At 40.4% G+C, this 19973-nt stretch overlaps 1 protein-coding gene across 1 annotated transcript; it reads left to right on the forward strand.

Moving 5' to 3' along the window:
- The first annotated feature begins 15482 nt into the window (after positions 1-15482).
- Positions 15483-19713, forward strand: LOC139476018 (uncharacterized). The gene is made up of 4 exons (XM_071259258.1): positions 15483-15549; positions 16779-17021; positions 18698-18865; positions 19468-19713. Exons 2-4 carry the CDS (start codon positions 16781-16783, stop codon positions 19698-19700), a joined length of 642 nt encoding a protein of 213 aa, XP_071115359.1. The 5' UTR covers positions 15483-15549; positions 16779-16780; the 3' UTR covers positions 19701-19713.
- Positions 19714-19973: the final 260 nt, after the last annotated feature.

Here is a 19973-nt window from a genome sequence, read left to right on the forward strand (position 1 = left end):
TAAATCCTCGCTTGAAGGTTGACCTTGATAAATGACCTGGAACACAATGGAGTGCAGGATTATGCTTGTCAAACTGGTAATGATGAAGATGATGGACACTTTGAGGGTCAACATTATATAGGTACGAGTTCTGTATCGTCTACTAGAACGAACATAGCAGCCAAGCAGTCAGAAGCAAAGGCACTACCTCAACTTCTGCTTCAGAAGCAGCCGCTGGAGCTATAGAAGAATCGTTTGAATCATGGGGCAGAAGAATTTGAGCGAGAAACGGAGCTTGCTTTTGCAACTACCCAAGCAGATGCTTTAAAGCAGTCGCAAAATCCAGATGCTTAGAAAAATTGAGAAAACACTTATCACCCAGTTAAATTTAAGCCAGTAATCAAGCAGTCAGTGGAGATTACAAGTTAAAAGAAAGCAACTTCAGTGCTAGATCCAACCATCAAGAGTTTTCTGCCCCAGCAGTGTTAAGGTTATCACGATCATGGGACAGCAGATATGAGACTTCAGGAAGACTATTCTATCAAAGTCTGGACACATCACGAGAGCGGAATGTACCCATGTTCAATGTGAAGCCCATTTCTAGTGTCTCCCGCCATGATATTGCTGGAATATTGCTCAAAGCGGTGTAAAATCAAACTCACTCTCTCACTCACTCCCATGTTCAAAGGGGATCCATTGGAATTCAAAACCTTCATCCGGACCATTGAACTTTGTATAGAAGGTAAAACAGAAAATTCATAGGACAGGCTCTATTATCTGGAACAACACATGTGTGGTGAACCTCATAATTTTGTAAGGAGCTGTATGACATTGGTGACTCAGACAGAGGGTACAAACAATCCAAAGATCTCTTACAAAAGAAGTTTGGGAACAAATATTGCAGAGTTACAGCATACACTGAGAACGCTTTATGAGTAGCTACAAGTAAAGCCAGAAGATAGTGATAGCTTGAACGAATACTTATTCCTGATTTGCCATCAGAGCATAGACAACATCGTGTACATAAAAATATAAAATGTCAATGCAAGCAAATAAACCAAGTATAGTATAGTTTTCAAAGCTACTTTCCCCTTTACGCAAAATGGAAATTGTTTCGGCAAATATTATGAATGGGCATCAGTACTGACATTGGGTGTTTACAAAAAGGGTAAGCCTGTCCCTACAGTCACATGTATTTGGATAAACAATAGGTATTTATAGCTTAGGAACTGGAACACCACAAAACTATGAAAACAATATAGCATATGTTATATTTGGGATAACACTTTCTCAGTAAAGTACAGATTCTCGTACTTTGGGGGGTTGCGTCCCGTTCGGGATTCCAACCCACACTTGCCAGAGTAAGGCACCTAATCACCAGCACACAAGGTCAGTGATCTAACCCACTCAGCCACCGAGGCTTCCACAAAAAACGGGGGCAGTCAGGTAGACTAGTGGTTAAAGCATTCGCTCGTCACACCAAAGACCCAGGTTCGATTCACGACATGGGTACAATGTGTGAAGCCCATCTCTGGTGCCCCCCACCGTGATATTGCTGGAATATTGCTAAAAGCGGTGTAAAACAATACTCCCTCACTCACTCACTCCACGAAAATTTGAAAGTCTGACAACTGGTAGTGTAGATCACGTACTTTGAGTACCCCTCTGACAAGTGTAAATTGGCGCAGTTCCCACTTTCTAAATGGCATTGTGTATTCATATGAAAACAATAGTATCAAAGCTGACCTTCAGGATGAAAGATCGACGATGTATCGACACTTAGGGCTGGGCCATTTGATCTTTAGAGAGAGAGAGAGAGGGGGGGTGGGGGGGGTGGTGTTGGGGTAGAGTCATGTTTTTGTTTTCTTCATTTTTAGGGCCTGAGATATTTTTTTCTTCGGGAAAGAGTGCTGAGATATAAAAAAAAAAACATCCATGGAAAAAAGGATACAATTTTCTCACTGTTCACTGAAACATAATAACTGTACAGATGTAGATGATTTTGAAACCAGACAAAGAGAACAGCAGTATAATTAAGCATTTATTAAATATAAGACCATTTTTTTACAACACCATGTGTAGCAAAACCCAGTCAACTGGACATGTTTATACTCACATCTACTGGAGGAATGTACTTTTCAGTAACTAATATTGAAAAATGATGGCGAAAAATCTGAAGAAAAAAAGAAACGTTGTGTCCAAATGCCAAAGTGTTACAACATGGTTGAAAATCGATTGCCCAAACACAACAGTTGCACAGTACTACATTATCCAGATCAGTGGAAGTATTGTTTGAAGTGAAACATTTGCTCACTTGCAGCATGCCAGTCTACAACGATATGGATATAAAAGGAACGATGTACTTGTCATTCACACCCAAACTGTTGGACAGTGACAAATAAGATCCTAAGATTAATGGTACTGAAAGAACAAGCCATTAGTATGATACATCAAGAACCAACGTATGACCACATCGCAAGGAGTTTTGGCTGTAGCCAAATGACTGTTGCCTGGACGGGAGACAGGCGATACTTCATTGTCAACACCGTTGGTGAAGCGGCTGCCTTGGCCGACACCATGAGTAGCCATGCACCATGATAATACCTCTGAATGTCTTGGAGCTTTTGTCCCAAAAAGCATTTTAAAATATTGAAAGTCCAAGTACTCTGTAAAATGCATATATTTAATCACAAAGATCAGTTTTGCTTCAGATTGGTCAGAATTAGGACACACTCACTTACATCATCAAGAAATAGAAACAGATGACACCAGACCCATCAGACTCCCTTTTTATAGGCAAAACGCACCCATCAGGAAATAATGTTCCAGACAGGTGCAAGAAATCTTTGAAGCCAATATCATTCAGCCAAGTTCTTCTGAATGGCACTCTTCCATTGTCATGGTTAAAGCATGTGATAGCTCTTGCCGCTTTGACGTAGGTTATAGACGCCTCAATGCAGTTACCAAGCCTACATTTTTCTCTCTACCAACTCTGCAAATATCTTCAGTGTGCTTGATTGTGCTCGTGGCTTTTGGCAAATACCGCTCCATCCAGATTTAAAACACAAGTCGGCCTAAAATACAGCCGATGGACGGAATATTCTCCCTCAAAAATGCCCCTATGGCATTTCTGCAAACCATTTCAGGGCCAACAAAGAAATGAATTGGCGTTACATACCAATACATGTAGATGACATAATATTTTCTAAGACATTTTTGGAACATTTGAATCACCTCAAAGTAGTATTCAAAAAGATCAAAGAAGCAGGACTCGCTCTGAAGCCAAATTTGTAAACTTGTGACATAACAAGTCACCTACTTGGCATATCTTCAGCCAAGATGGCATCCATGTTGATGCTTCCAAAATAGATTCAGTCACACAGATCTCACCCCCTTAAAATGTCCATGACGTGTGTCATTTTTTAGATTTGGCCTCGTTCTATCATAAATTTGTAGCAATCCTTTCTGGCATAGCCTTCCCGCTATACAACCTTCTGAAAAAAGATGCGTCTTTCGAATGGTCCAACAGCCATTCGAAAAGCTAAAGCAAGCCCGTACAACAGCCCCCATCCTTGCATATCCCAACCAAATCAAACCCTTCATCCTCAAAACGCAATAGGGTACATTTTAAGCCAACTTGATTCTCTAACTTGGAATGATGTTATTAATTCATGTCCCTTGACCATACTAGTATCTTCTTGTTCTGTTTTAAGGAACAAACAATGTTGATCGGTAACGTTTCTTTTGCTTGTCAGTTTCCAAGTTATGGTATATAATGCTTAATGGTCATTTTCCATCACAGACGACAACTGTTATGCCTCGGTATGGACGGTCCCTTAACAACAACAATATGAACAGTTTTCACAATTTGGTTTGAATACAACAGAATGCACATAGATTGGTATATCTTATCAAACCTCCATCACAGAAACGATTGCAGCGTTATTAATTATATATGTATCCAGTACAGATACTAGTATCATGAGAAATCGTTACTTTTGAGGGAGTGACTGTAGGGCTGACTGCCTGGTGAAAGCATAGCGAATATATATTAAATTGCATTGTCAAACTATGAGGAAGTTTACCCAAAGTGGAAAAAGTCATATGAGTACATAATTATCAAAACAGTTGTTCTTTGAGAAATGAGTTTTTAAGTTCTTTTGAAAACTGAACTGAAACTGCAATTATTATGATTGACGCTGTGTAAAGTTTTGTCCCTTGATTATCAGCGAGCCTAGTGTTGCAATCAGTGACTTTTGCCTAACGCTTCAGTTACCTTATGCTCTAGCTATATCATGGTGGCCTGTACAACGATGGACTCAATTGGGTCGCGATGACACACAATCAACTAAATCACCGAGCCTGTATACCTGATGCTCTCGAAGTGTGTCTCACGACACGCACAGGTTGCTTGGGGCACATTCTTACTTGGAATCCCCACAGAGCAGCAGGCAGCAGAGAAATCTTCAGAATACTAATAATAGCCGTGCACATGTGTGGAGACTGCATCAAAACTGTAATACTAATCACACAGATCAGAAAAAACTGTAGAAAAATGAAAGTTTACACTATAATGTAACTGGTCATGATCTTAAATGAGTGTCGTAAATTCATTTTCATTTACAGAGTTATGACCCTTGCTCCATCCTATGTCCATCTTTATGCATACTGCGTGAAATGGGGACAAGTTCTCTCAGAAACTAGTGAAGTTACATGAAGATCTAAGAGACACTTGCGAGTTTGAAAAGTGGTTCCGTCAGTTATTGTTTTTACAGAGTTATGGTCCTTGATCGATGTTATGCTTGATTGTGTTGATACATCTTGTGCTATCAAAATAAAACAAATTCAAATCATTTGCTGTTTTAATGCTAAGAGCTATTTAGTCAAATATGTATATAGTAAAAATGTATTAGCAGTTAGATAGCACCAAACTGTGACCTTCACACACTGATAGACCGCTTTAACATGCATTAACTTACAGTTTGATGTTTGGACCTGATTAACGTGAGTCTTAATGATACCATTATTAATCCCTGCCATGAAGTGGGGCAGGGAATACAGTAACGAAGTTCGTCCTTGCGTCCATCCTTTCGTCCTTGCGTCCATCCTTTCGTCCTTCCGTCTTTCCGTACATAAGTCCACTACTCAAATGGTACAAATTTTCTCAAAAACTACTTAAAATAGAGATATGAAAGTTTACACTATGATGTTACTGGTCATGTTCTCAAATGAGTGTCCTAGCTTCATTTTCATTTACAGAGTTATGGCCCTTGTTCCATCCTTTGTCCATCTTTGTGCATACGCCGTGAAATGCGGACAAGTTCTCTCAGAAACTAGTCAAGTTAAATGAATGAAAGATTGCATGCTTATCTAAGAGACACTTGTCAAGACTGTGGTCGAAAATTGGTTCAGTCAATAATTGTTTTACAGAGTTATGGCCCTTGATCCATGTTTACTTGGTGCATAGTGTCTGCAACGCGGACAGGTTTTCTCAGAAGCCATTGAAGTTAGCTTATCTAAGAGATACTTATGTAATTGTTTCCAGAAAAGGGGACTTTTGTGTGTATAATTTCACGTTTATTCATTTGTTTCTGATGACACAAAGCGACCCAAGAGCCTATCTCTTCTTAAGACGTTATGGGACTCTTTTGTATGATTTATAATAACTACTATACTCAGAAACTGAATTCTAATGTGCCTCATGGCGGGGGATAGTGATAACGCTGATTTCTTGATTATTCATCTATCACAACGAACAGTGTTTCATAATTCCTGTCGACTATTTCTCATTAGTTTTTTAAATCCAGGCATATATAAACGATCGGTTTACAAATTCACTACAAATCTATTCATGGCTTTGCACAAAAGTTCTTAATCCATTGCAAGAACTTATACCACAAGGTTAATTCAATGACAGAGGACATCGAATGTGAAAACAGAGAAATATGCATGTCCTTTCCATCATCAACATCATGGGGTACAGAGTGTGATGTGCTCATGTTTGTAAGCCTATGTACAGTCTTGTACTCTATGTTGAGCCGTAAGGGACATATTCTCAAACACAGGTTACATCACACCATATACACCAACGGATCGGTAGACAACGAATTGTATCTTATCATCATTCATTCATACAGCTCCGGAATATGTCTGCAATTTCATAGTTAGCAAAACGCGTAGCAGACAAAGCAAACGAACCGAGTTACTTCCTTTTCCCTAAGCATTTGATGCAATATGAAATTTGAACCCCACCTGTAAACTATACATAAGTTGAAGGCACAACTAACACAGTCGACGGGCACTTCAAGTCTCGTGTCATTTACAATAGTCTGGCGATATTTCATAGCATGATGGGGAGCATCCCCACAACGATATATACAATTAGTATTTATACACAACAGAAGCTTGTACTTTAATGTCAGGTAAGATAATATCTAATATGCATTCACTTAACACAAAAAAACAGCTTGTTGTCATCATCTGGTTAATACACAATGCTGGTCAAAGAAACCAAAACGACATTTCAACAAACTTGAAAACAGTGCTTTCTCTTCAAGCACAAGTGTATTGCCACACGTAAATGAATCTACGTCGGTTAAAATTGGTAAATCGCTAATATTAAGCGATACCCAACAGAGAGTGTGTGTGAATATGTCTGTGTGTCTGTGTGTATTCCTGGTCCCATATATCCATCTGTGTGTGTGTGTGAGTGTGTGTGTGTGTGAGTGTGTGTGTGTGTGTGTGTGTGTGTGTGTGTGTGTGTGTGTGTGTGTGTGTGTGTGTGTGTGTGTGTGTGTGTGTGTGTGTGTGCGTGCTTACCTGTGTGTATGTGTGTGTATGTGGTTGCTTCTACTCGACTCTAATGCAAGTTTTAAAGTGCTATCCTACCAAGATACCATTCCGCAGTTTAACATGGGAACCCAACTTGGATGCAACACGCGAACACCAAGCCGACCATTACTTGTTTTCCCTTTAAAGCCGAGCGCCAAACATGGTGGCAACAAGTACAATATTTTAACGTCATTTGAAGCTGCCGGGAATTGGCTCGCCGACCTTCCAATCTGTACCAGACGTTCTATCCACGCGATCACAGAGGCGATCTAGTGTGGGAACGAAGCCCGAAGTAACCGTAGATGAACAGCAGGGGTATGATGCTGACAAAGAAGCATGATAATGGATTCTGCGGTTCCACGGCCCATGGTGTGTGTGTGTCTGTCTGTCTGTCTGTGTGTGTGTGTGTGTGTGTGTGTGTGTGCGTGTGCGTGTGTGTGTGTGCGTGTTTGTGTTTGTGTGTGTGTTTGTGTTTGTGTGTAGGAGAGAGGGGAGGGAGGGGGGAGGGGATAGGAGCGCAGACATCTGCTCCTAACCAGCAAAGCAAATTATTTTATGAATAGGGGATGTAGGTAGGAGGGGCGTCAGAATAAAAAATATCATCGTACTCACCCACAGCTGATAATCAATTCTCAAAGAAACACAAACATCTGTATCGAGAAATCATCTCACACGCCAGGCAGATATCAGTTGGACACGGAGTATAATGGTTTACGACCTCTTTCATACATACACAACGAACACCACAAGACACACATCGGATTCTGGGTGTTTCATTAGAATGTGGTTGATTATCTTCGTTTCGTTTCGCCGGGTACCTTACATTAAAGAAACGCCAGTAGCTGTGATAAAACGAGCTCCTGGGCATTCTGTCAACCAAGATTTTATACATAAACAAATGAAGACAGTCATAATTACATACATATAAGTGAAGCGAGTTGTGTCAAGATTGAAGTCGGTATACACTTAAGAGGAAGCTACATTGAAACAAGATGACTACATTGAAACAATGGGAAAGTGTTCTAATTTAACTTATACCTGCTACTGAGAGACATATTCAACTAATACTGAGGTTGGCTCTTTAACAAGAAACAAACACTTACTCTTTTTGCAAATCGTGTGAGTGGCTGATGCTACCGGTAGGGAAGGACATGCCCTTTTCGCGAACATCTCGTCTCATTACTGATGTTCAGTCAACCATTAATATTAATGTAACTGCTCCTTTTCTTTTTACACCCAATGGAATTTATATATTTTAGCGGATAATCGAAACTAGTCATTCTCTGCTGTTGACGTTATATATATACTCAACAACAAAAGTTCCTGTGACACCATTATTTTGGTGTATTTTTCAAACAAGTAAAGTTTGGTTTTCAATATTGTTGTACATGTATGTCACAAAAAGGCAACTGCTACAGAAAAGCATGCATTGCATGCAAAAAGCTGACTTTTATGCAAGTCCCATGCATTTCACTTCCCAGGAATGGGTATAAAAACATTTCGTTAACGGTATTCCATATGCATTATTTAGCATCGTGCTGACAACAACCACACAGAAAAACAACAAAATTACGCAATTATTCAACATTACGAAATGCCACGCCTCCCCGAGAATGAGCGTCTGCGAGCCATTGGTATACTTGAAGCAGGATCGAGTCAACGTGATGTTGCAAGGCAATTTAACGTCCACAGAAACGCTGTTTGGTGTTTATGGCAACGTTGGCAACAGACGAATGCAGTCAGAGACCATCCTCGGCGTGGCAGGACACACGTAACCAATAATCGACAAGACAACTGGATTCGAACAACACACCTTCGAAATCGATTCCAGCCAGCAACAGTGACTGCAAGAAGCATCCCTGGCCTATCTTCACAAACCGTACGTCGTCGCCTCAGATGTGCAGGGGTTGTCACCAGAAGACCCGCCAGACGTCCCATTTTGACAGGAAACCACCGTCAAGCACATCTACAGTGGTGCAGACAGCGTATACGCTGGACGGCCATACAGTGGGGACAAGTTCTATCACTGACGAGTCTCGTTTTCACCTCAGCCACAGCGATGGACGGATTCGAGTGTACCGACGTCGAGGTGAACGTTACGTCAATTATTGTGTCATGGAAGAATATCGGTTCGGGGGCGGCAGCGGCAGCGGTATGGTATGGGGTGGGATTACAGCAAGACAGAGGACCCGTTTGATAGTGGTAGAGGGAAATCTATATGGACAGCGCTACTACGACGAGATCATCGGCCCTGTTGTTCTACCGTTTTTGCGTCATCATGGCCCAGGCATTACCTTTCAACAGGGCAACGCCCGGCCTGATATTGCTCGACTTGTTCAGGACTCTCTTCAACAAAACAACGTGAATGTCATCCACTGGCCGGCTCGCTCCCCTGATCTCTCATCAATCGAACACATGTGGGATGAGATTGATCGACGTCAACCACGTGTTCCACAGACACTCCAGGAACTTCGAAACATGCTCCAGCAGATATGGACAGATATCCCACAGGACATTTTTGCAACGCCTGGTCCATTCCATGAAAAGAAGATGTGTTGCTTGTATCGCAACCAAAGGTGGACACACACGCTATTGATTTGTAAATTGACATTTTGGCATGTTCATGTTTTTAATGAAATCACGTATTTTCTGAAGTCAGTATGGCAAATTAAACCATTTGAACACTTACAGGAGTCTTCTATTTGTTCCAAACCGAAATTGTTTTAGATTTGGTAAAAAACATAACTTTGCATTAAATCTTATTCAATGTCACAGGAACTTTTGTTGTTCAGTATATAACACATGTGCCCATAAACACGTTTCCTGATTATCAGAACCAGTTGCAGTCTGAATTACACTGTTAAGTCTTTCAATCTTGACATTTGACTTGAACCTAACGCAAAGCTCACATAGAATTATCTGTTTAATATATTATGAATCAACGAAACACGTTTTGTATCATCTTATCACGGGGCTGTTATTAATGATGACATGGCCCTTACAATGAACCCGTTATATTTCTAGGACACTATAAATATTATTGTTTTAGTGTATATAAGAGATTTTCAATATACTCCAAATCTCTTTACCGTCATCCGAACAGTCTTTTGTATGAAAATACTGATGTTGTGTTAAACATTAATAATTCACACAGCGACAGTTATGTGACAGTTAACAAACTCATTAAGATAAATAACATTTGGTACCACTACTTTTTTATGTCAGTTTATTTGAACCATTAATATGAATCATTACATATACTGGCAATAGTTTTTCAAGCAAGATGGTGCTATAAATATTATTGTTTTACTAGATATATATGAGATTTTTAATATAATCCAGATCTCTTAACCGGCATCCAAACAGTCTTTTGTACGAAACTACTGATGTTGCGTTAAACATTAACAGTGCCTGTCTGCCTGCCTGACTGACTGACTGACTCTGAACTAATATGAACCAATAGATCTACTGACAATATTTATTCAAGCAACATCAGTGAGGCTCTGATGGGAAGCATTGACTGACATTATTAGACAGTGGTAAAGTTTTAGAAATTTTCATTTTCAGAGATGATGGTGCCCACTATAATTCTCTCTCTCGCTCTAATCAATCTTGTTGTCGACAATCTCTTGTCGTGGATACCTACATCCCTGGTTGACTGCAGCTCCAGGTGTTTCCACAACACATCGTGTTCCTCCTCCTTCTTCAACCAAGGCAATGGAACCTGTAACTTGAATACCGTTGTCTACTCTGTTGTAAGCGACACTCTAACCCCCTCAGACAGCGTGTTTTACTACGAGTGGAAACATGGTTTGTATGCGTTGTTTGTATCTCCCTACATTGAAGTAAAATGTATTGAAAAGATCAAAATCTCAACGAAATCAGCATTTACAATGACAGTCATACAGCATAGATATTGGCATGACAATTGCACTCCTGAGACACGACAAAGAAATTATGTACGGAGATGTTGATGTATTACGGGATCAGATGGATAAACTCGAACAGTATCTAGAGGAACAATCAGCTAAGAGCGACTAGAAGCATTTTGTCGGAGAGACAACGCAGTATTCCATGGTTTTCCATAACACGGTGTTGTAGATGTATGCAAAGATCTTGGAAACTATCAGTAACCCCTTATACGTCAAGACCAGTGACAAAAAAAAACTCACAGTATGATAACTGCGGGAAGTACTGATCCTGGACAAAGCAAGTCTAGAGGGATGAAATGGGACAAAGAGTCAAAGACAAAAGTTCACGCACATACATTAAATCAGGCTGAAGTGTGCGCGAAAAATTTTCCCGAGTACCAAATACATATTTGTGTTCCTTAGGGTATTACTTCTGTTTCTACATCCTAGAAACTAGTAATTTGATCAATTTCAAGGAATTTATCTGTTACCTCTGATACGACCCTGATATAAAAAAAATAAATATTTGTTGTAACCTCTGGTTGCCTGAGGATATCGCAGAAGACATTCGTCGACGTCGTGTCACTCTGCTCACAAAAAGGGGGAAAGTTTGGACATTTTGGCCTCATTCGCAATCTGTTTAGAACAAACATGATACTTACGAGAGCGGCTCTAACCTGCTGTTACCATAGTTATACTATGGGCCGTGGAACCGCAGAATCCATTATCATGCTTCTTTGTCAGCATCATACCCCTGCTGTTCATTTACGGTTACTTCGGGCTTCGTTCCCACACTAGATCGCCTCTGTGATCGCGTGGATAGAACGTCTGGTACAGATTGGAAGGTCGGCGAGCCAATTCCCGGCAGCTTCAAATGACGTTAAAATATTGTACTTGTTGCCACCATGTTTGGCGCTCGGCTTTAAAGGGAAAACAAGTAATGGTCGGCTTGGTGTTCGCGTGTTGCATCCAAGTTGGGTTCCCATGTTAAACTGCGGAATGGTATCTTGGTAGGATAGCACTTTAAAACTTGCATTAGAGTCGAGTAGAAGCAACCACATACACACACATACACACAGGTAAGCACGCACATGCACACGCACACACACACACACACACACACACACACACACACACACACACACACACACACACACACACACACACACATACACACACACACACGCACACACACACACACATGCATATATGTCGCTATATGAGTGCAATTAACTTCACCCCATGTTTACCCTATACACCTCATCTTCCGCATTAAACTGTCACACTGAAATACTGTTCACTGCGGCGCTATACCAAACTAACTCACTCATTCATCAAGAGGGATATGCTCCATGACATAACTGAAATACCATTTAAAGCATGGCTGAACCCGCTACACTCAGAGAACACAGAACATAGTGTGAAAGACTATGCCTGATTGGATGTAATGTCCATGCATCTAGTTGCCCGTACCTACTTCTAACTTCTGTCCTCTGAAGGATGATTTCTTGTTGAATAATTTGTGTGTGGAACCAGCACCAAGCCTTGGTTGACGAAACAATAACGGAAATACGTTTACTGTTGACAGTTTGTGTTATACAGTATTGAATTAGCCCCTATACACTAACCAATGTACGTAAGGGTCGATATTGTATAGCTTTAATAAGCTAAGCAATTAGCTAAATCAACGCTTTGACAAGATACACAGACAGCCAATTAAGTCGGCTACGACCAATTAACAACTGAGAGTCAATTATTTCAACACTCCAATGAGTGAATAACCTCAGGTGGGTTAAAGAGAGAAAAATACACACAGAGGGACTATCCCTAAAATACGTTTCTTGGACAATAAAACACCTGAACAGCAAACTAGTCTAACAGACTAAAGACCACCCGTATGCCAGTGCCAGATTAAACCTGCCCCGTAACCACTTTTTAACGAAACGTAAGTTTCAAACGACTACCCAGTAGCAAAACGAGCCGTAAACGGCCTCTCGATGCCTGACAATATGACACATGATTTTTGCAACGGCCGTCGTAGAGGCCATCCTGTTCTGGTCAACTGGGGGAATGTAATATCCTGGCGCGGTACCCAAATTGCGATACTACTACAGATTAACAGCTGGATATATACAATTATTCAGGTGGCACAATTAACAATAAATACATAATAAACATACCACACAACATATATTATATCAATACAAATTTCCAGTTAAGCCGCTAGAGAATAAAATTTACGGGTAATTAATTTTCTTACAATGAATGTAAAGGAACCTGAATACAGCGACCCCGGACTTTGCCGAACAGTGACGACGCCGGGCAATCGAGGGGGATCGATGAGGTCACTAGACTGTGACTAGACTGGTTTAACGATCCCGTGATAGAGTACGCATTACATGTTCACTCTTTAGCCAAGCGGTGATTCAAGAATAGGATAGAATTGGTCCCCAGCAGCCTAAACTACAAAAATGTCGTTATATGCCCAGTAGACTTTCTCGAATTGACAATGTGCTTACATCCACTTCATTTACAAGACATATTGAAGAGATGTTATACAGCGTTTGCGAATTTACAATTTATCAAAATATCCCTAATTTCAATGACATTTTTAATAAAATGTTAATCCAGCCAAAGTGCGTTTAATGAAAAACGTAATGCTTCATGACTATAAAATACAAGGCGGGGTTAAACCCAAATCACTACACTCACTCATTCACTCCACGCAACGTATCCGGCTCAAATAAATCCTTAAAACTTTCACTCGCGAGTGACTTGAGCCAGGATTCAAATCACTCTAGGGTGCATTCAGGCTCTGCTCAGGTCATTCTCCCCAATAGGCCAAAATCATTCACTGGATCAAGGTCAACATCAAACCCATATAACATATATGAAAATTGTATTAATAATCTTTCAAAGAAGCGCTTAACAAACACTACGAATACAATTTCAAAAGGAAATGAAAGATTAATGTCAGTAATCTGTAAACGATGACGACTTGTTTGTTTGAAGTAAATAAGTTTATAAACGAACTCACGTCAATCTCCACCAACATATTCTTTAGAAATAGGTAAAGCAGGCACGCGTGTCCACCCAATGAACAAGCCTGGGACATGATAGGGAGATGTGTAGGCCGTCATAGGCCACCCACCCTGGTGGCTGAACTTAGCTCGGCGCTGCAAGAGGAGTGGGACAGACTCCCCCACATCGCCTTTGGGAGGCTCGTACGCACTATGCCTCGTCGAGTGAATGAAAGTCCTGGTATTACGCATTACTGATCCAAATAATTCAAGTTAGAAATTTTCCATCTTACCCCTATCTTCCGTCAAGATCGTTGACGATCATACTTCACCATTGGTCGTAATGTGTTCCCAACTGGTTCCTTATTATCATACAGCTGTTACGAGAAATATCTCTTAGAATTTTAGAAATTTATTTTCAATTTTCCCATACCGTTTTTATATATAGCATTGGGCTGTCAATCAATCGGTTCCGGTCAGTCAATACCAGTGGCTGAAAGCATGAATGATGTCATGTAATCAACCAAGACCTGATCACCAAATCCCTATTCTTTCTGCACATACATACGTCATAATATCTGAATAATATAATTGAGATAATTTCGACTGGCCAGCACGTTATAATGAGACATGTTCAAACGTTACATTAATAGCCACGCCAGCATTTCTTTAAATTGGCATACTGTTGAAAGTATAAAACGTCAAGGCCGGACTATAACCAGTCTCGAGTATCTCCAAAACAGATCCATTGGGCGTAAAAGTAAAATAGCGATGACAATATTCGGAATGGATCACTGAATGTCAGTCATGACACCAGGTGTTCGTGAAAGGATCTATAAACGTGGGTATGTTATGTTTTATCTGTTATGTGTGTTAATTATGTCAGGGTTATTGTGTACAAAATCTCTTTTAAGTTACCGGCTTTTAATGACCACAATACAGTGACAAGCGGTAGCCGGGGTTAGGGTTCGCAACGGCTTCATTGTCTCCACAGCAAGAAGTCATTTGTTCGACATACTATTCCAGGATTAATGTAAGTGAATTACGTTCAGTGTCTCTTTGAACAAGACTTCGGTTAGTTTTCGTGTCACTAATTTTTAGAACAGTGATGCTTGTCTCAAAGATTTCAAACAGTTTTGTTGTTGATACGTGGGAGCATTTGACAATTTGACACACCAGCGACAAAGGTGATATCCAATGAATTCTCTATTATGACTTGTGCCATATGATCTCCTGTTTTTTCAGGTGAACAACTGAACACATTTTGCCAACATCTACTTTCATAATACATGAATACTTGCTTATGATATAGTCGGAATCGAGCAATGGGACAAAACACTGTACAGTAGAATTCGTCGACATATGAACTAAGGACAAGAGAAAGTATGGTGAGTTTGTTTCTTATGAACATGTAAAGAACTGTTGTTAAATTTCATTATATCTATTTAACCATCACTCAATCCTGCAACACCTTATAATCAACTGGGATGTATAGTTTCTTTACGCCTCAGTTGAGATATCTAGACCACCGAAGCAGCAGCAACAATCTAAACAGTCTTGCCAATTAAAGTTAAACATAACACTTTGATTGGATTATTTCAACAAACCTCTCTAACTGAAACGATTGCAACTTTATAAAATATTTATGTATCCAATACAAATATCATGCGAAATCGTTATCTCCGAGGGACTGGCTGTAACACTGACTGACTAGAACAGAACAGATGCATTGCCATTATATATTGGAGTGCGTTGGGAAAGTCACACGTCAAATTATAAAGAATATTACCAATTTGGGAAACAGTCATGTGAGTATATCATGGTCAAAAGAATTTTCTTTGAGAAGTTAGACTATAAGTTCCATTGAAAACAGAAATGAAACATTATCATGATTGACTATGATTTTATACATTGATCAAAACTGTTGGTTACTTTCCTATACAGCATATCGTTTGCGAAGAGTTGGTTGATTGATTTGTTGTTTAACGCTGCACTCAGCAATATTCCAGCTATATGACGGCGGTCTGTAGATAATCGCGTCTGCACCAGACAATCCAGTGATTAATATCATGAACATGGATCCACACAATTGGGATCGATGACATGCATCAACCAAGTCAGCGAGTCTGATGTGTTTGGAAGATTTGGACAGATTGATGTCGTTTTGGCCAAGATGAAAGTGACAGATTACTAGGTTCTAATCACCGAGTTCACAAATACCGCAAATATTGTCGTAATGTCGCATGTCAAAGGATTGAGGACGAGGTTTCCCGATTGTAACAAAACAGTTGTATTTGTCAAATAATACTTTTTTTCTGAAACCGTAATCAGAAAAAAGTGCCGTCCGTTTGCTACTAAACCCTCGCTACAACAGGGTATCCTTCTCTTGCACCACCTATTGTGGTCGTCGTCACAATCATTTTTATCAGCAAATCAACACTTCCACAGAAATATCATATCATATATAACTACTGGTATGTATGGTGGACAATGTCATTTAATTGTTAATATGTGAGTTCTGCCTGCCTGTCTGCCTGCCTGTCTGCCTGTCTGCCTGTCTGACTGACTGTCTGAATTAATATGAATCAATAGATCTACTGACAATATTTATTCACGCAACATCAGTGAGACTCTGAGGGGAAGCACTGACTGACATTATTTGACAGTGGTAAAGTTTTAGAAATTTTCGTTTTCAGAGATAAAATAAATATTATTGTTTTAATGTATATAAGATATTTTCAATTTACACCAGATTTCTTAACCGGCATCCAAACTTGTTTTTGTACGAAAATACTGATGTTGTGTTTAACATTAATAGTTCATACAGCGACAGTTATGTGATTAACAAATTCATTAAGATAAATAACATTCGGTACAACTACTTTTTGATGTCAGTTAATTGGAACTATTAATAGGAATCAATACATATACTGACAACATTTTTTCAAGCAGCATCAGGGATTTGGAGGGAAGCCTTGACTAATATTGTTGGAGACAGATGTTGGACTAGTTTCAGACGTTGGTGATTCATTTTCAGAGATGATGGTGCCCGCTATAACTCTCTCTCTCGCTCTGACGAATCTTGTTGTTGACAATCTCCTGTCATGGATACCAACATCCCTGGTCGACTGCAGCTCCAGGTGTTTCCACAACACATCATGTTCCTCCTTCTTCTACCACCAAGGCCATGGAATATGTCACGTGAATACCGTTGTCTACTCTGTTGTAAGCGACACTCTAACCCCCTCAGACGGCGTGTTGTACTACGAGTGGAAGCATGGTTTGTATGCGTTGTTTGTACCTCCCTACAATGAAGTAAAAAATATTGAAAAGATCAAAATCTCAACGAAATCAGCATTTACAATGACAGTCATCCAGCATACGATATTGGCATGACAATTGAGGTGGGGCAGCAAAAACAAACTTTCAATGTAATGGACAAAGGGCACACAAATCTAAACTCGCCCAAGTTCAATGACACGTCACATTAATAGCGTGCATGACCATCCCCTGCTGCAAGACACGCCAAAACTCTCCAGTGCACAGAGAAAGCCAGTTGTCGGATGATGTCTCGTGGGATAAGTCACCATTCTTCTTGTTGGTTGGAGGATGTGGTCACTGTCGAACCCGACGATCCATGACATTCTCTTCTTCGGCAGTAAACATGCTGTCTTCCATCAGCTCTGAACAGACAGAACTGGCTTTCACCAGTTAACTGCCTGTCGCTGCCAACGACGTACAGTCCAGTCCTATCTCAATCCTTGATGACGATGGTGCGCTGTCAATAACTGTCCACTGTAAGGTCTGTAAGCCCTAATTCCTAGATCTCTGAGTCGCAAGGCCACTGTCTGTCGACTAACCATATGTTTTCGTCGCTGATGGCGTCACTGTCAGAAATCGAATCCGGAGATACAAAGTACTCAAGTACCGGTCGTCATTGGGCGGAGTTGCCCTGGTTCCGCCTGTTCCTGGCCTGTCAGATGTCCGCTCGGTCTGTCTGTAACGTTGCATCAGGTTAGGTAAGGCAACACTGAGCAACTAAACGCTCTAGCAATGCGGGCATCCCATCTATATATTATCCAGGGACCTCTCGCTTTGTTCGGGTGTCAGTCGTGGCATTTTTGTGTTTTTTATCAGAGTGAATATCATTTATGTTCCCTTATACTAGCATCGAGTATGAGTGTTGTTGCGTTACAACCAATGGCTTTTATATAACACTTAAGTTACCATATACTCCCGCGATATCACGACGGTATGAACATGAGGCGTCTGGTCCACACAAACGAACCCCTCAATTGGGACACAATGGCACACAGTCAGCTGAGTTACCGAGCCTGTACACCCGATGTTCTTGTGTTGTATTCCACAACCAGCACACGTTGCTAGGGGCATATTCTTCCTTGGAATCCCCACAAGGTAGCAAGCAGTCGAGGAAAATTCAGAATACAAACAATAACCATGTATATATATTGATTCTAGATCAAAACGGTTCACCGAATCACACAGATCCTGATCTAGATGTATCAATACTGTATCAAAACTGTTCTACTAATCACACAGATCTAGATCTAGATATATTGATACTATTTCAACCTCTTCTCCTGATCACACAGAAACGGATCTGTTTTCATGACTTTCAAGTCGAGGAATTATCAAATGGCCAAACTGATTATCAAGTTTGCTACTCAAAGTCCAATTAGTTGGAATATACGCCAAACACCAAGAACCTTGCTATGTCTCGTATGTGGCGACTAAGCACTCGAGAAAAAAATATTGACAACTTGCCTCATGTCCGATGTTTTACGAGTATGCGGTCGTCTGATAACGGACGCAGATACTGTATGATGTGCGAACTCATAGTTTATGGCGGCTAATAAATAATGTCTTTTGGACACATCTCAGATCTTTCCCATAGTTAGATGTTTATATAGGCAGATGTTTCATGTATGCTTGCAGAAGACTGTGACGACTCAGCAGGTCGGAAGTTTCAGAGGGCATCGTGGCTGTGTTTCTATCTGGTTAAGAGTAAGAGGGCCTACATTTTAGCGAGCATGTCTTGCCTCCTACTGACTGCCAACACCCAGAGCAAGGTGGATCAAGCTCACATCATAGCTTCACGCCACGGTAAATAGTGCAAACCAGAATCTGAGACGTGTATACTTGAAACAGCCTTCCAACACTCTATCAATTATAACTGTTAACACAGACAATGTGCTTTCATACATATCTGGTTGACGTCAAACATTTCAAGTCATGTACAGTCATCTTCATGTCTATCGGTTGGAAAATGGATTGGGCAAAATGCAAAGATAAAACACTGCTTTTTGCAAACGATCACGTCGTTCATAACCTGTTTTTGCTACACTGTTATAGTACGGTTCTCTACATACATTTCCAAACAGACATAATAAATTTACAACAGAAACAAGACAAGGGAATGAGTACTCCACCAAGGGAACATTTGGTTTGTACAGTAGTGCCTGTAATTAGCACGATGGTCTTCCATGCGACTAAGGGACAACTGAAAGCCAAATTAGTCGTCAAATGCACCTTTCCACAGTTGCATCCATTGGTGATTGTTTAGAATTCAAAATTTGTTCTGATTATGAGGTTATGTCCTTATGTGATATTACTGACATACGGTTCAAAGCAATGTTAAACCGCACACGTGCCATCACAAGTTGTCACATGTAGTCCTTATAAATTCTGAAATTCTGTTGTGGTAGATGCACGTGTTTGGCTCGGAGGACAAAAGACCATCTTCATGGACTGGTTGTGGATGAGTGGTGAAACGTTCGGCAATTTTCTGGCATGGAGTGACGGATACCCAGAAATCGGCAAGGACTGCATGGTCGCGGTGAAATCAACGCCACAATGGGCCTCCGATACATGCAGCAAGACCAGGGGGTTCATTTGTGAGGTATCAATTCCCCAGGAAACATCATATTGCAACTACTAGAATCTGATGGAAGACAAACACCTGTGGTTACACGTCAGTCATCCTGCTAGTTCAACCTGTTCACCATTGTTAACAAAAGTAAACAACTACTTTGAATGATTTTTACATATCATGTTAAAGGAATATGTGGATAGCTATTTTGAATGTCGTTGATTTTGAAAGGAACACATAATTAATACCAACCCTTTTGATATTCGAGGGAGTTTGGGTTGTGCTGGGAATCGTTTCGATAAAAAAGAATTTGTTCCAGAAAAGTCCAGGAAAAAATCATTT

Source organism: Haliotis cracherodii, unplaced genomic scaffold, assembly GCF_022045235.1.
Source record: "Haliotis cracherodii isolate W230 unplaced genomic scaffold, xgHalCrac1.p SCAF_3, whole genome shotgun sequence".
NCBI lineage: Eukaryota > Metazoa > Mollusca > Gastropoda > Lepetellida > Haliotidae > Haliotis > Haliotis cracherodii.